Consider the following 18094-nt stretch of genomic DNA (forward strand, 5'->3'; position numbering starts at 1 on the left):
GATCGCCTATCTTTCACTTCAAAGCACTAACCTTTGAATCTGTGCAAAGATTTTGATGAAGTTTTGCCGTGATCCAAGACATCTTTTAGGTTTTTAGGGCAATTAACACAGTCCAGTAATGGAATATATAAAGATCTGATTACATGAGAACAGTTAGTATAAGTAAAACATGGAAAGTGCGAACATCTGTCTTATCTTTTTTTTATTTATTTATTTAAAATTCTGAAGAGCTATAAGAAGCATTCCTTATATTTTAGGTAGTAGTAATCTTTCTCCAAATTTATTTAAACAAAAACACTTACTGATGTATCAGCAAACGAATAAAGTGATGCAGAATCTGAAAAAGGAAATGTATCCTTAATTAAAAATATAAAAAGTACTCGTAAAATTTCTAGCATGCCAGTTACGTAAAGCGAGAAAGATTTAAAAAAATGACATCATTACGACACCGGTGACTTCAACGCGCCACAACAAAGGCATCCCAGATCTCCGCGCAAACAACGACACTGACTCAACTCCCAAACATTGAGCCGTGACCCGAGTTACTTTTTTGTTTGCCTTTTTCTTCGCCTGCTTTCCTTTTTCAGTGCGCAATCTCCTCAGAGATGACAGCTCTTGGATTTATGCAATGCATGAAAGATGATGCAAATTACGTGAGTAAAGACAAAAATGAAAGATAAGAGAGGGGGCGTGGTGGAGGCTGCGGACGGTGATACGGTTTGTTTAGGTATTGCGTGATTTATTTGCATAAAGGGTGTGGTAAGGTAGAGTCACCTCTGGCAAGTGCTTTCTTCTTTTTTAATCAAGAGCAAAGGCCAATGTGACATGCAAACTAATGCCCTTTTCTAGCCCAGGCCCGAAAAAACAGGAAAAACTGAAAATAAAGGATATCGGGTGGGGCTTAACGAGAAAGAATAACTTTCTTATCAAGGAAGAAAGGAAATACAGATAGAGACAGGTACATAATGATAAAGACAATCAGAGAGCAGCTTTGAACTTAGTCATGTACAGTATTTGCTACCTAACGAAAGTCCCCAAGCTCGAATCCTGGGAAAGAGTGGACAGTTATTCTGTTGTCTTGAACTGCGATTCAGTTGCAATGGTCGTTATTCAAAAATATTCCGTAAATCATTCAGTGACCAAAGATGATAATGCTCAACATAGCCTCACTTACGGAACCAGAGGAATTTATTTCTGGTGATTAGACATTCACTTCTCGATATGATGTGGTTAGGATCCCACAATAAGCTGTAGGTCCCGTTGCTAAGTGACCAGTAGGTTTCCTAGCCACGTAAAAAAAATCTAATAATTCGGACCAGCCCTGGAAGAACTGTTAATCAGTTCAGTGGTCTGGTTAAACTAAGATATATTTGACTATTTTACAGAATAGAGAGAGAGGTTTCCGTCTAAGGAGGGGCCATTAGCTTTAAAAAACAAAAAAGTTAAATAATTTCGCATAGTTTCTAATACACAAAATCCCCAGCGAAGAGTTAACGCGCGTCACTGAAGTGTTACCGCCGAAGTATTATCACGCTTCCCACCTCTTCACGTTCAGATGAAGCGATGCAGAACCGGGCCATCACAGACTCGCGTCACGGACCCATGGCTCGCCTGCTCGACCTCACCACTCAGCGAGTTGCCTGACCTTTGGAATGCGTAATGCCTCGGCATTCCTGATTCAGTAGGCGCTCATCTCGCCTTAAGAACCAGATTTTGGGTGGAGGAAATCGGTGATCTTAGAGGAAATACCGCCACTTGGCATTAAATCGCAGGGGATCACGCTCTCAGCAACTGCCATTTCCGTAATAATGGATGAAAGTGATTGTCGAAGCAGAAAAATGGAAGAGGTGAATATTGAAACAAGGTTCTTCCACAGCTGTTCGAAAGGTTATAAGTTTAAAGATACGCACACACACACAAAGAAAGAGAGAGAGAGAGAGAGAGAGAGAGAGAGAGAGAGAGAGAGAGAGAGAGAGAGAGAGATCAACGTAAGGTCTTGCAGGTATTTGACACTTGTAAACTATATACCCTGCAGCATTTACATACTATTATATCCCTACTTAGAACCTTACTTTTTCAGCAACGTTATATAGGATGTAAAAACTGAGAGAGAGAGAGAGAGAGAGAGAGAGAGAGAGAGAGAGAGAGAGAGAGAGATTTGTTTCACCCTGGTGAGTGGAAGGGAGTCCCTCGCTGAGATCCTTCCAGGGAACTAATCTTGTCTATTATTTTCTCTTTTCCTGTTTTGTTCTTTTCAGAAACAACAACATAAAATCGACTAGCGATTGTACACCCAATACACTGCTGGGAGGGATCAAAAGAAGCACTTATATGTTGTCCCTCTCACGTCCCGGGATGGCATACGGATCTATTGTGTTGAGTCAGGATTAATGGCCTGGGATGAGTCACGTTCGTCACAACCTTCGCTACAAGGGGAGAAAGGTAAATAGATTGCATAGAGAGAGAGAGAGAGAGAGAGAGAGAGAGAGAGAGAGAGAGAGAGAGAGAGACTAAATACAAAATGGATGAAAATGACTTGAAGACTCAAGAAGCCATTTCTATCTCCGTTCGACCTTTCTTGCCTTGTCGTTGGTGTAGAAATGGTTTATGGGTCGCATGAAGTCGACATTTAAAACTTTCTGTCTTTTCTTTTTAAACAACGATTATTTCCCATATTTTCAACCTTGCAGATATGTCGTGGCCATGGGGGATCTTGCAGAAGAAGAAATAAAAACCAAAATGTCGCGGCTTTATTGCTTTTCGTGATGAACTCCTCTTGGAAAATTATTTTCTCATCGGAAAGATGCGACGCAGCAAATGAGTGGACTTCTCCTCGTATTGTCTCTTTCAAATATGGGGGATAAAAGCACTTCAAATATTTCGAAATGAAAAACTTGATAACGCCATGACAATACAAAAGTGTATTTTATACTTTCTTAATTTCATAATACAAATTTCATCGTACATTAAAGGAAAAGGTATTTTGTTTTTGACATTATGAAAAGACACTTACAAGTTTTAAAAGATTCCTACCAAAATACACAATATTAAAAGACGACAAAATCAAACGTTTATTATCTCCCCCATACTACAGGAATTGCTATTGCCATATCACGTTCCCGTCTTTCATTACTGTGTAAAGAATTGCCTACATTTCAGTTTTAAGTTTTGTAATGTAACGATAATATCAGCCGTGTATTAATAATGAATTATATATATCTGTCTTTCTGTATATCTATCTATCTATCTACTTATATATATCATATATATATTATATATGTATACACACACACAAATATATATATATATTTATATATATATATATATATATATATATATATATATATATATATATATAGATATAGAGAGAGAGAGAGAGAGAGAGAGAGAGAGAGAGAATGAACGTAGGTGACTTGCAATTATTCTATATTTGCAGAATTTCCATGCAATAATAGCCCTACTCCGAACCTTACAGGCTAAGTAAGCTAACGTTAGGACGTAAAAACTAAGATAGATAGAGAGAGAGAGAGAGAGAGAGAGAGGAGAGAGAGAGAGCGAGAGAGAGAGCAGAATGATCTTGAGCACCTGATGACCCCGCAAACGGAAGCTAATGACTAGATCACCAGTGTCGTGACAAATGGAAACGGGTGTCGGGTCGGGCGACATTCAGATGACCAAAATCATGACCTGGACTTTATTAACCACAATTAGCATCGCCGAAAGTTCAACGCATGTGTGTTTTTGCGAGCGCTGGGTTTCAAATCCCACGCTACGCTTAATGTCAGTTACATCAATTCCATACTCGTGTCTCTCCTGGAAAATCATGTTTCCTTAGGTTTACCTTGCAATGATTCGAAAGTAGGGTTGGAATTGATTGGTGTTAATAATGAGAGGGAAGATTTAGAAGCTTTCGTTCTTAACTGACACAATGGCATTTTAGCTTCTTATTTCCTAATACCTCTAGGTTATGATTCCCACTGGGATTGGTTTGAAGGCCAAGGCGAGACTTTAGATAATTAGATCAACTAAAATAATGAGAATTTATTTCAGCTAATTTGTATTTGTATAGATCTATCTATCCATTTATTACATATATAAATACATATTTATATATTCATATACAATATAAGTGGATATACACGAGCGCACACAGACACAGACACACACACACACACACACACATATATATATATATATATAGATATATATATATATATATATATCATATATATATATATATATATATATATATTCAACTAAGACCACAGGAAAAATTAATGGACAGAAGTACCAAGTGCTTTCGTGTTATTTCCAACACATCTTTGAGGTACATTGTATCTCTAAAATTTGTGGAGATTACACGAATGGCGCTTTTTTGTCTTGTATTTTTCGTGTGGCCCTAGCTATTAAGTGACATATAAGCATGCTATATACTACATATATATCATATATATATATATATATATAATATATACGTATATATATGTATATATATACATATATATATATATATATATATATATATATATATATATATATGTATATGTATATACTATATATACTTATATGCATGTACGTATGCATGTGTATATGTATCGGTTTAGGTATACTTTTCCTTAGAGCCAGATTAAACTCATCATTGTAACTTACTGCATAGGGGTTGTTACTTTATAGGTTGCAAATTGAATTGTGGGATCTGTTTGATAAGTTCACCCAATTATACTGCTTTGGTCAATATGATTCATCACATTCGCAATGGAAAAAGAGTATTAGAACTGCCACGATGTAGTGTCAAGTTTGCCTCTACTTGTCTGGAAGGACAAATGGCACCGCTCAAACCGGTATTTGGAAATCGTAATAATACGTCGACTTTAATACACCGCACACTAACCACCTTGACCTAATTTCGCTCTCTCTACTAATCTATACAATGGTGGATTCTTTTGAATATGTTTTAACAACATTCATCCATCAACTCTGATTTGCGAACTATTTTGGTGCCGATTCCGTGATTTAATCAGGTCAGGTGCTTCGAAGACAAATTTCTTCATCTTATTTCCTTCTCTCCAGAAACTTTTGGTGATAATCCAGTTGAACTTGTCCCGCTTTACAGTATTGTAGGTATTCAGGTATTCTCAAACATGCCATGAACTTAAACCCCCCAAAAAAATAAAAGAAGAAAGATCGGAAATATAGTTCAGATGTCCTCATTTCTTTCCTTCCACTTAGGTATTTGGGCTTCCTGCTTCACTTATTCGTCCTCTTCCTTCACTCCGCAAGGTGGTTCCTCACTCTTTTTCATACAAGTACTATTCTGGCCACTGTTCTGCCGAGTTCAGGGGATAACTGCCTCGTAACACACGTCAGCCCACTTCTTCCCACTTTTATCCTGTGGAAGTCGATAACCCCTTATGAGGATTACATAGATAAGCTTTAAAATGTGCTTCTAGCTTTGGTTTTTACCTAACTTACAATATTCCTTTAAGAGGCACACACAGGTCTATCACTTCCTTTGTAGTTAATCTCTGCCTTTTTATCCTCTTTCTGTTTCTATTTTTCGGGCCTTGGCTATGAAGGGCTGTACTATGTCAGTAAACCACAGACCCACGAATAAATAACATAAACGCAAGATATAAAAACCTAGCCGAGCTGTTGAGATAACGTTAAGTGAATTTATTTTGAAATATTTTTTCATCTTGAAATATTTTTTCATAAGAAGTGACATTAAATCGCGACACTTACACAGATGGAAAATGACAATGGAGAAAATTTAAGTTCTATAAGAAAAAAGAAAAGCAGCTCGCTCATCTTCGGGCGATGTTTGAAGCTTCAAACTCCTCTCACTTCGTTTTATCAAGAAGAAATGGTAAGTGTAGTCTTTCTGTAAATGAATGAAGTAATAAGAATGTTTATCTATATATGCAACTCGGTGAAGTATCCTAATATTTAGTTGCTATATTGAAACTAAAGCTCTCTCTGGTTTTTTTCTTATCCTGATATACATTTTCGTAAGTTCATAAGCATATCAAATCTTAGTTTAAAGATCCACCATTGAATGGAAAATCAAATATTATTTTTTTCCACTCTGACGAAATCTTCTCTCCTCTTTATTCTGAAACTGACTATTTTCCTAAATACATGAAAGGATATTTTTTTTGAGGTGTAACTAAAAAAAATCGGAATGCAGTTCCAAAAATCTAAAGTCACCTGGGTTGTTCAATAGTCTTAGATTAAGTATTGTCGCTAATTCACAACATACAATGTTGATTGAATAAGGCCACAATAAAAACCGCCCTCTTCTAACTTTCAAAAGCAGTATTTTCATAAATAAATAAAATTACAAATGATTAATTTAAAGTTCAATCTCTGTCTCTCTCTCTATAAAATAAATTATAAAATAAATTAAGACACAAAATGAAATATTTTTTTTATAAATTCAACGTAATTAGTATCATCTTTTTATATCACTGGTCATCTTTCAATCTCTGTCTCTCTCTCTTATAAAACTAAATTATAAAATAAACTAAGAGACACAAAATGAAATATTTTTTTATAAATTCAACGTAATTAGTATCATCTTTTTTATCACTTGTCATCTTTCAGTCTACAAGCTCTCTCTCTCTCTCTATCTCTCTCTCTCTCTCTCTCTCTCTCTCTCTCTCTCTCTCTCTCTCTCTCTCTCTCTATCATATCTATATCATATATATATATATATATATATATTATATATATATATATATATATAAATCTTTCAGTTTACAAGCTCTCTCTCTCTCTGTAATGAAAATTAAGAGAAAAATAAAGTGAAATATTTCTTATAAATTTAACGTAATTAGTATCATCTTTTTTTATCACTGTCATCTTTCAATCTACAAGTGAGCTATCTCTCTCTCTCTCTCTCTCTCTCTATGTATGTATGTAATTTTTGAAGGAAACACAGGAAGCTTCTCTAAGAGCTCTTTCATCAACTGCTCACCAACTCACTCAATTTTCTGTAGGCGAGTCGAATGATTGTGAAAATAGTGTTGGATTCATTTTCGTCATATTCTTTTCGACCTTCAGTCAATAACTTATCTGTTTATCTGTACAGCAACATGATACCTCACTACATGTTCCATATTCATCATCATCGATGTTTTTATTTCGAATTACCCCAATGACTGGGTTAGGCATGTCGTGAACACACTCCATTCTCTTTTGAAAAGTACTGTCTCTCGCCAAGGATTTCCGTAATGCTCGTTGTCCACGATTTTCCGAGCCTTCCCAGAAGTCTTCGTCCTATATTCCATCTCACTACATGTCCGAACCATCTCAGTCTTTGAGATCTCTGATCATTTTTTTTTCATTCCTCACTTCTACTCATCCCCCTTGAAATGTCAGCCTGGTACTATTCCCTTAAAAAAAAAAGCTACTTTTACAGTGACATTAAAACACTCGTCTGTGCGTTGCAGAAGAAACCCAGTTGTTGCTTTAAAAAATATAGAAGTTGCGCAATCAGACAACTACTGGTTCCATGCAGTTGCAAACGCACTGGGTGCCCACTCATGCGCTACCGAATAACCCCAATAATCGTCTCGACTTTGCATCTTATTTCCCCCAAGCACGAAAACACGAAAAGTTCCTCGGGTTTCGATGTCAGATAATTCAGTCGCTTTCAAGAACGTTAATGGGAAAATAAGGTGACACTTCGAAGTTGGTTATTGACGCAAGCATTCCACTGAGAGAGAGAGAGAGAGAGAGAGAGAGAGAGAGAGAGAGAGAGAGAGAGAGAGAGAGAGAGAATTGAGAATATTGGAACGGAAAATCGGTGATATATATATATACTATATATATATACTATATATATATCATATTACTATAGGTATATATATATACTATATTAGATATATAAAAATTAAAATCCGTGTGAAGAATGCGAGAGGAAAAAGGAACTAGGAGAATATAGAATATACATCATCGGGAAGTACTTATCCAAGTCCCGTTTTTCATTCGGTCTGTGTACGTGGATTTTATGATATTCTCAAGCACGCGGACTTTCGTGCTGCATTGAATATACATACTATATAATCATATAATATATACTATATATATTATATATATAGATATATATAATATATATATATAGTATATATATATATATATATATATATATATTTTATATATATATATATATTCATATTTGAAATGTATGAGGCGCTGAATCTTCGTTTCTGCAAATTTACGCAAAGATAGTTCCAACTAGTGAGCTACTGTACATGTATATATATTCGTGCAAGCTGAATCCTTTGTAAGGAGTCTGCATAGAGAGACACAGTTACTTGTACTAGTTTTCTAAATGAAAGACTCCTATGGTTAATAAAAAGAAATATGAAATTTATCATAGAGAAACTTTTCGTTTCTAGCTTTGCAACTGATCATCGACTGGCTACTAAGTGAGATAAGTGAAGTTACTTTATCGTCTCGGTAATAAAAAAGTAAAGGTTAAAACGACGAGTGTAAATGGATTACCAAAAGTCGATAACATCGTTACCAGTCATATAACGACCATTATCTGCCCCAATTAACGGAGCATGAAGTTTTAGCAGAGAAAAACCGGTTAAAAATTTAGACAGTCCAGTTGTTTATTGAAACGTTTGTCCTGTAACCAAAGAATGTTATCGGTTAGGTTCTTAGCAACTGGTTAAGTTCTCGTGCTATTGTTTACCCGCATGCCATCATATCTCCCCCCTTCCTCCAATTTTGTCTTACCTCCCTCACTGACCTCCTCGTCCCTCAGGCCTCTCATGATACCATGTGACCCCATCCATGCTCTCGTGGTGCTTTTGCCTCTCACTCAGTCGTAAAGACCTCCCATTTTCGCCATTTTAGATCTGACACCAAATAGATGTTAGAAGATGAAAGCTCAGCATCACCGAGAAACCCTTAGCATCTTGATAAACAAACATTTATTCCAGCGGTGCAGGATGCTAATGGCGGAAACTGGTTGAATGAATTGGCGCCCAAAACGAGTAGAGTAATAAGCAAAAAATGTCGGGAAACTTGTAGTTGGCCGACGTCACGATACGCGAGTATAAAAGTCTTGTCTCTCTTCTAGTTACTTCAGAGGTAAAACCGAGCTCACCCGACTCACTTCCAGCTTCTCTCGTAAAATTCCTGCTCGAAATGAAGGTTGTAAGTCATTTTGGGTCAAATAAGGTCACCGCTGTGGGTAACAGCTTAATTTTTTTCTGGCAGGGTGATTTTGGGATTTTATATGAAACAAAATCTAGGTAGTATCTAAAGATATTTTTTTCCATAGACGTCGAATAGTTTTTCATTTTACTAGAAGAGTTCTGGAACCGGCTTTATCATCTAATTAGGCGATATTAATGTATGAAATAAGGTTTTAATTCTTTTTTCGAATAATGTTCTTTTGAAATAAGTGAAATTTCATAAAAAAAAAATTGGCAAGTACTTCACTTTTATGTAAGTCTTCCTGAATAATTTTTGGACATTCGTGCTTTATAGTTTTATATTTTATTTGGCAAGTGATTGTTCGGTAAATAAATCATATTGCTTAATTACACTTATGAATAATTTTTTTAAAGATTTAAATATAATCATATGGCTATAGTTGTCTCTTAACCAGGTGCATTTCACACATGATTGACAGGTGTACTTTCCCTCTGATTGACAGTTAATAGTCGTTGCCTTGTGTCTACTGGAAGCGATTACGATCCAGGGACGTCCCGCTAAGCTAGAGGCTAATAACAGAGGATACAATGCCGCCCAGAGTGGACCCGACGAGTTCCTGAAGATAACTCTGGAGCCTACTGACCAAGCCTCTGCCGAATCTGGTTCCGAGGAGGAGGTGGCGGGGAATGAAGCGCAGGACGCTTCCCAGTCCCACCACGTTCCTATTCTCGTAGATTTGAGGGAACACCACGATGATGGCTCCTATTCCTTCAGGTAAGGACTCCTCTGGGTAAGATCCCCTTCAGGCGAAGGCGTCTTCAGTTAAGGAACTCTTCACTTGAGTTCACCATTCAAATGAAGACGTCTAAATGTAAGAACTCCCTCAGGTTAGGACACCTTCAAGAAAGAACTCTTCACGTGAGGATTCCCTCAGGTCAGAGCTCTTCTGAAATGATCCCTTCGGATGAGCAAGCCTCAGGTAAGAACTACTTCAGGTGAGAAACCCTTCAGGAAAGGACACTTAAGGATGTGAACCGAGCTGGGTAAATATTCACCAAAAATAATTCTCTTAGCAATTGAATATCTTATTTACATTAATATCTAAGATTGTCTAGATATGATGGAGCATTATAGATTTCTCAGTGTGATATATATACGAGACCAGAGATCGTTCCCGGTAGTAGGCGAAAGCTCCAGTTCTTGAAAAATGCATTGTATCTCTCTTGGCCATATATATATATATATATATATATATATAATATATATATATATATATATATATATATATATATATATATAAATATACATATATATATAATATATATACACACACACACACACACACACACACACATATATATATATATATATATATATATATATATATATATATATATATATAAATCAGTTATGTAGCTGGTAGATAGCTGAAGGTGATGGGTCACAGCCAAGTATATAAGGGCATATGGCAAGTTATAAGACTGAATTCTTGCGTTTTTATCCTTCAAGAATCGAGCAGGGAGACGGAATTAGTCGTTCAGAGTCAGGATCTGTGCAAGGACAGGACGGAGGATTGCAAGCTGTCGGGAAATACTCGTAAGTTGTTCAATGAATATCATTATCATGTTCTTTGCTTTCTGGGTTGTGTCATGGAGTACGCTCTGCTTAATATATCATAAATATCAAGTTTTTGCCTACGCTGGAATTACCTGTTTCACTTTCTCTCTTTGGAACTTACAAATCATTTGTTTTTATTTCCTGATTCGGTGCTGTTATTTATCTCTCTCTCTCTTTGATAGTTTTATTTTAACGGTTTTCCTTTCCTGTATTTCTCAAAGTTATTCTTATTATCATGGATATTTTCTTTTATTCTCTCTCTCTCTCTCTCTTGTTGATAGTTTTATTTTAACGGATTTCTTTTCCTTTATCTCTCACATGTATTCTTATTTTAATGGAATCTGTGTTCAATCCCCCTCTCTCTCTCTTTGATAAATTTCTTTTAAAGGATTTCTTTTCCTTTATCACTCAGAGTTTTTCATATTTTTACGGATATTTTCTTTTTAATCTCACTCTCTCTTTGATAGTTTTATTTTAAAGGATTTCTTTTTCTTTATCTCTCACATTTATTATCCATTTTTCATGGAAATTTTCTTTTTAATCTCTCTCTCACTTTGATAGTTTTGTTTTAAGAGATTTCTTTTCCTTTATCTCTCACTGGTATTCTTATTTAAATTGAATTTTTCTTTTTAATCTCTCTCTCTCTCTCTCTGCTAGAGAAAAAAATTGCTAGCCAAGTAGTAGTATCTTGACCTGAGTTGAAGTTGGGTAATCATGTTACTAAGATCTTTGCAATAACCGGTACGCAAACAATCACCTCTCCTTAACCGGTATCTGATTAACTGACACTCGCTAAAGAGGGAAATGAACCTGCTCATGGCGCCTGTTTTTTGTCAGTGTGTATATATATATATATATATATATATATATATATATATATGCATATATATATATACTACATATATATATATATCTATATAGTATATACATATATATGATATATATATATATATATATATATATATATATATATTTATAATACTATATATATATTGATTAATATATATAATCCACACATCAAAGGGTACTATAGTAGGCAGGAGAAGGGCACAGGAACATTACACATCCATTAGATACATTTATTGTCAGCGCGTTTCTTGACCCATGGTCACATCATCACGACATCAGAATAAAAAAGGAGCATCCGATTACATAATTAAAAGAAACATACATAAAGCATAAGAAAACTTAAAATGGAAACTAAGTCAAACTTAAAAATACTGAATCACGCTTAAATACATTTACACATTAAAAACCAAGAAAGCTTATAGTGATCCTTACAAAAACTAAAATCAATAAAAGAAAAGAGAAAAACAAACTTACAATGAAGAGCAAGGCGCACCTCTCAAAATGACAGAGACAAACACACTAAAAGAATACACAAGAACAGAAAAGAAGGCGGACAAATATAAACAAACAAACCAGTTATGCTGTGAACAGGGGAACAGCCGATGATTGGCAATTTAACGTAGGCACAATTCTTTTTATGCATAGACTTTCCAAGAGAAGCAGTTCTCCTGGTTCCTTGGCTTGACCAATTATTTTGAAGTTATCGTATTTTATCGATGTCTTGCAACCTCTAGCGAGGGATCTTATATTGGAAAGTTCGGGATTAGACAATCTGCATAAAAAGAATTGTATCTACATTAAATTGCCAATTATCGGCTGTTCCCCTGTTCATAGCATAACTGGGTTGTTTGTTTATATTTGTCCGCCTTCTTTTCTGTTCTTGTGTATTCTTTTAGTGTGTTTGTCTCTGTCATTTTGAGAGGTGCGCCTTGCTCTTCATTGTAAGTTTGTTTTTTCTCTTTTTTTTTTCTTTTATTGATTTTAGTTTTTGTAAGGATCATTTTAAGCTTTCTTGGTTTTTAATGTGTAAATGTATTTAAGCGTGATTCAGTATTTAAGTGTGATTCAGTATTTAAGTTTGACTTAGTTTCCATTTTAAGTTTTCTTATGCTTTATGTATGTTTCTTTTAATTATGTGCTCGGATGCTTCTTTTTATATTGATGTCCTGATGATGTGACCATGGGTCAAGAAATGCGTTGACAAGAAATGCATCTAATGGATGTGTATATGTTCCTGCACCCTTCTCCTGCATATATATATATATATATATATATATATATATATATATATATATATATATATATCTATATATATACACACATATACATATATATATGTATATGTATATATAACTCCCAAGCATTTTTTCATTTTCAGATTTCTTTCATGCAGTGGCTGATGTACATTGAAACCTTTTAGATAAAAAAGATTATAATATCACAGTTTCGATTCAAGAGTTCTCGACAACTCTCGCATGGAAATTAATCAAGTTTCCTTGCCTTTTCGTTGTCAAAAATCAGTTTTCAGCAATTTTTAATTGAAGTCTGTTTCTTTTACCGTTCAAAAGGCTTATCAGTACGGCAAGCATACGAGAATCTACAGTTTCTGATGATTTACTGTCGGTGTATTTTATAATTGGGAAGATTATTATACATTTTTCTTCTTCTTATTATTATTCAGCCTGGAAGCATTTTGACTGTGTTAATTTTCTCACCGGTGAACACCAGTTCTAGAACTTTAACGGTCAGGTCAGGGATTCACTTTCATTCTGGACGACACGTAACAACGTTGGACAAAGTTAAAGCCGTTCCAGACAATAATAAAAACCGCAGCTCTGTGGTTAATGGCCATCGAAAGCATTTGTTGAGAGAGAGAGAGAGAGAGAGAGAGAGAGAGAGAGAGAGAGAGAGAGAGAGAGAGAGAGAGGAAGGAAGCATCTGCGCCTTATCTTTTCTCAATTTTTGTAAAAAAATCTTATATTAATTTTATTGGTTAATGCTAATCCTTTTTTTATTTCTAATTCATTAATAAGATATCCTTCTTTATAAAAGAGCCTTTTATTGTTTCTTAACTCCTGAATAGTGACGTAAATTTGATATTTGTCTCGATTCAAACTCACGATTTTGTTCTCAGAGGCTCCTGAATAAAAGAAAGTTCAGTTTGTTCCATGTTATTCGAATTCGATCATGTACGAAAGCACCCCTAATCTTTACGTAGCCCTAGCGTACTCGTATTAATTTACCTTAGATTCATACTGGTAAGGCTATTATTTTAGCTCCAGTGCAATGTATATTTAATTTGAATTTACACTTATTTTATTCGTCAGCTTCACACATCCTGATGGAACCTCCCACGAATTGACATATGTCGCCGACCAAAATGGCTTCCAGCCTTCTTCTGATATGCTGCCCACACCTTTCCCTTTGGAACCATGGCATCTGGAACAGGTAAGACGCTAAAATTACTTTCCTTTGGTTCGGATGAAGGGTGTTTTAAGAAAACTATTTAGGTCACTCCAGAGAGTAACGACATCAGTGTGCAACCATTTACCCTCCTGATGATATATTAGAAATAAGTATATCAATGTAACACTGTAGGAAAAATCAGTTTTATCCAGATAAAAACATGAGAATTTGACTTTACGCTCAAGCTTAATGTCACAAGATTTTATTTCTTTTGTGCCTGAGTATAGATCGCCTTCGCCGAATCCCAAAAACTAAACAAGGCAGCCAAAGATGAAGGTTCTTCTGAACAATCTTACGAAGGAGCTGTTGATGGGGTTACTTTTGGCCTTGTTGCTGACGCTGGTGCTGAAGATGTAGGACATGGAAGTGATGGTGTTGGAGACGTTGCTTTTGATGTTGGTACTGGTTCATCTGGACTAGCAGTATTTGCTGGAGATGCTGGTGTTGGAGACACTGGTTCCTCAGATATCGGGGCTCAACACTTTGGTTCATCTGGTTCATCCGGACAAGCAGTATTTGCTGGAGATGTTGGTGTTGGAGACACTGGTTCCTCAGATATCGGGGCTCAACACTTTGGTTCATCCGGTTCATCCGGACAAGCAGTATTTGCTGGAGATGTTGGTGTTGGAGACACTGGTTCCTCAGATATCGGGGCTCAACACTTTGGTTCATCTGGTTCATCCGGACAAGCAGTATTTGCTGGAGATGTTGGTGTTGGAGACACTGGTTCCTCAGATATCGGGGCTCAACACTTTGGTTCATCTGGTTCATCCGGACTAGCAGTATTTGCTGGAGATGCTGGTGTTGGAGATACTGGTGCCTCAGATAACGGGGCTCAACACTTTGGTTCATCCGGACAAGCAGTATTTGGTGGAGATGCTGGTGTTGGAGATACTGGTTCCTCAGATATCGGGGCTCAACACTTTGGTTCATCCGGTTCATCCGGACTAGCAGTATTTGCTGGAGATGCTGGTGTTGGAGATACTGGTTCCTCAGATATCGGGGCTCAACACTTTGGGTCATCCGGTTCATCCGGACTAGAAGTATTTGGTGGAGATGCTGGTGTTGGAGATACTGGTTCCTCAGATATCGGGGCTCAACACTTTGGTACATCCGGTTCATCCGGACTAGAAGTATTTGGTGGAGATGCTGGTGTTGGAGATACTGGTTCCTCAGATATCGGAGCTCAACACTTTGGTACATCCGGTTCATCCGGACTAGAAGTATTTGGTGGAGATGCTGGTGTTGGAGATACGGTTCCTCAGATATCGGGGCTCAACACTTTGGTTCATCGGTTCATCCGGACTAGCAGTATTTGCTGGAGATGCTGGTGTTGGAGATACTGGTTCCTCAGATATCGGGGCTCAACACTTTGGTACATCCGGTTCATCCGGACTAGAAGTATTTGCTGGAGATGCTGGTGTTGGAGATACTGGTTCCTCAGATATCGGGGCTCAACACTTTGGTTCATCCGGTTCATCCGGACTAGCAGTATTTGCTGGAGATGCTGGTGTTGGAGATACTGGTTCCTCAGATATCGGGGCTCAACACTTTGGTTCATCCGGACAAGCAGTATTTGCTGATGCTGGTGTTGGGAGATACTGGTCCTCAAGATATTGGGCTCAACACTTTGGTTCATCTGGACAAGCAGTATTTGCTGGAGATGCTGGTGTTGGAGATAGTGGTGCCTCAGAGATTGGGACTCAACACTTTGGTTCATCTGGATTGGCAGTATTTGTTAGTGATGCTGGTGGGGCTCAGGAGTTTGGTTCACCCAGTTCATCTGGACTAGCAGTATTTGCTGGAGATTCCAGTACTGGAGACGCTGCCACTGGAGATGACAGTGTTATTACTAGTACGTCAGCCCAAACTGTGCTCGGTGGAGATGCTGGTACGGAAAATACAGTTGTAGAAGATACTGCTGCATCCAGCCTAACCACGTTGGTAGGTACTCAGGAAAGGCTGTATTCAGTACCAGCCTTGGCGGAGAACTCTGTTGTTTTCCCACCAGCACTATCTACTGACCATCAGACAACCGATGTTTCTTCAGCATCAGCGTCAGCTGGAGATGGAAGCAACGAGTAACAACGGAGAAAAGACCGGCAATGGAGGAAATGATGTTGGTGAGTTCGGCCTATACGCATGAGCGATACACGAGCATTCGAGCGACCCGACTGAAAATTTGTTGTAGATTGTTAATCTTTTTTGTTGTTAAAAAATATGACTTTTACGTTAGTGTTGACAATAAAAGTTTTCAAGCCTGAATTTAATAGTTTGATTTATTATTAGCCTTTGAGCAATGGTTTCTTACTACTTCAGCAACCAGTTTACATTTAATTTTACTCTGCCCTAAAGAAGAAAAATGATGTTAAAAGACTAACTTATGCTTTGCGGGATTGTTTAGATTAGCGTTTCGCTTTTATTTCTTGTTTTCTTTAGATTCGGCCGCAATAACTAGTATTTTTATCAGGCCTGATCCAGTTATGGATCTGGGTTATCCATACCATCGGGTTTTGCTTTGGGAAATATATTGTGTATAGACGTGTATATTTACGAATACCTACATAGAGCTTACATACCAAACGACCTGTTGTTTGTGATAAATTTCTTTATTTTTAAGATTGGATGCAAAGATTTAGCTCCCTTTATTGCAATATTTTTTTTTTACAATATCGGTTTCATGCAAATCTTGTCACCATTGCAATATGATACAGTACGAAAAAAAAAAAAAAATTATACCTATGAGTGAATATCCGAACACATCGGTACATTTTCGAGAAAATTAAAATTCAAATGATGTACAAATAGACCAAGATATTTTCAGTTAATGTTTCATGGAGACTAAACATGACACAGAAAATTGCGATATCTGCTTTCGGATTTATCTGACCGCATCTTGAGTTTGATAAAAGCGTGGCCTATCTTTTCCGGAAAACCGAGATCACGAAAACATTTCAAAATCCTATTTCCTTTCTCATAACCCGCACAGACAGTATTTGGGTTTTTCGAATAAATAAAAATAAGCCTTTTATTTTTGGCATGATTGCGTCCTTGGTAGTCTGTGATTGTGGAAGAGCACTAGAAATGAATAATATAACTCTTGCTCGGGTGATAACCACACTATTCATTTCGATTGGCGTTTATTTCTACCTCTCTTCGAGTACGTATTCTGTTTTATATATTTTGTATTTTGTGACCTACTCAAGTTATCCACATTGAGGAAGATGGGTTGTAGTACACTGATCCCTGATATATTTGTTAAGCTAACAACAAAATTTTCTGAGAAAAAAAAGTGGATGAAATTTAACATATTTTCGATAACCTGTCAATTACCCTCCTAATAATGTCAGCATCTGAGGGACATCAGAACCTCGAAAATGGTCACCCCTTCAAGTACTGACCATGCCCAATCTTTTAAAGTTACACAGCATAGCGGTGGAAATTGATGCCAAATGCCATGGTGTGACACAATATTGTAAAAATAATAATGGTGATGATGATGACGGAAAGAAAGAAAATAACTACAAGAAATAATGCCAGCAGCACGAACATCGCTTATTATTAACAAATAATAAGAGAGAGAGAGAGAGAGAGAGAGAGAGAGAGAGAGAGAGAGAGGAGAGAACCCCCTAGCAAAAAAAAGTTAATCACCTCGGTCCTTTCTTGAACTTCCGACTGACAAGTTGTAAATTAGTTACGGGTAATTACCTGCTGTTACTAAGCACAAGAAAACTACAAAGAAAGAGAGCAAACGACCATTGGAATGAATGTTTCAACAAAAATATAAAAACAGAGAACGCTTACCAATTATTTCGAAATGAATACCTTCACACAATTTAATAATGGTGACTCAGGGAGCAAGCGTCTGTTTAATCTAACAACAAGAGTATGACACTTTGAATCCCTAAGGCAAAGGATCTTTCACAAGCTGCTACGAAAGTCACCAACAGACTGTGAAAGTCTTAGTATCTAATACCCATGGATGGAT

At 36.7% G+C, this 18094-nt stretch overlaps 1 protein-coding gene across 2 annotated transcripts; it reads left to right on the forward strand.

Annotated features, from left to right (window-relative positions):
• Positions 1-9107: 9107 nt before the first annotated feature.
• LOC135222650 (PE-PGRS family protein PE_PGRS33-like) lies at positions 9108-15691 on the forward strand. 2 transcript variants are annotated; one of them, XM_064260791.1, is made up of 5 exons: positions 9108-9171; positions 9677-9948; positions 10684-10770; positions 13968-14088; positions 14334-15691. In XM_064260791.1, the coding sequence occupies exons 1-5, from the start codon at positions 9163-9165 to the stop codon at positions 15687-15689; spliced, it is 1845 nt and encodes a 614-aa protein (XP_064116861.1). In that variant the 5' UTR covers positions 9108-9162; the 3' UTR covers positions 15690-15691. The 2 variants fall into 2 exon arrangements, with proteins under 2 accessions (XP_064116861.1, XP_064116862.1); XM_064260792.1 differs by having other exon boundaries at positions 9108-9168.
• The last annotated feature ends 2403 nt before the right edge of the window (positions 15692-18094 follow it).

This window comes from Macrobrachium nipponense, chromosome 8, assembly GCF_015104395.2.
Source record: "Macrobrachium nipponense isolate FS-2020 chromosome 8, ASM1510439v2, whole genome shotgun sequence".
NCBI classification, from domain to species: Eukaryota; Metazoa; Arthropoda; class Malacostraca; order Decapoda; family Palaemonidae; genus Macrobrachium; species Macrobrachium nipponense.

Bases quoted from the DNA above. Each gene is read 5' to 3' on its own strand.
- LOC135222650 (XM_064260791.1), top strand. The intron at 10,771-13,967 runs GTAAGTTGTTCA...TTTATTCGTCAG, and splicing joins CAAGCTGTCGGGAAATACTC to CTTCACACATCCTGATGGAA. The intron at 14,089-14,333 runs GTAAGACGCTAA...GCCTGAGTATAG, and splicing joins AACCATGGCATCTGGAACAG to ATCGCCTTCGCCGAATCCCA.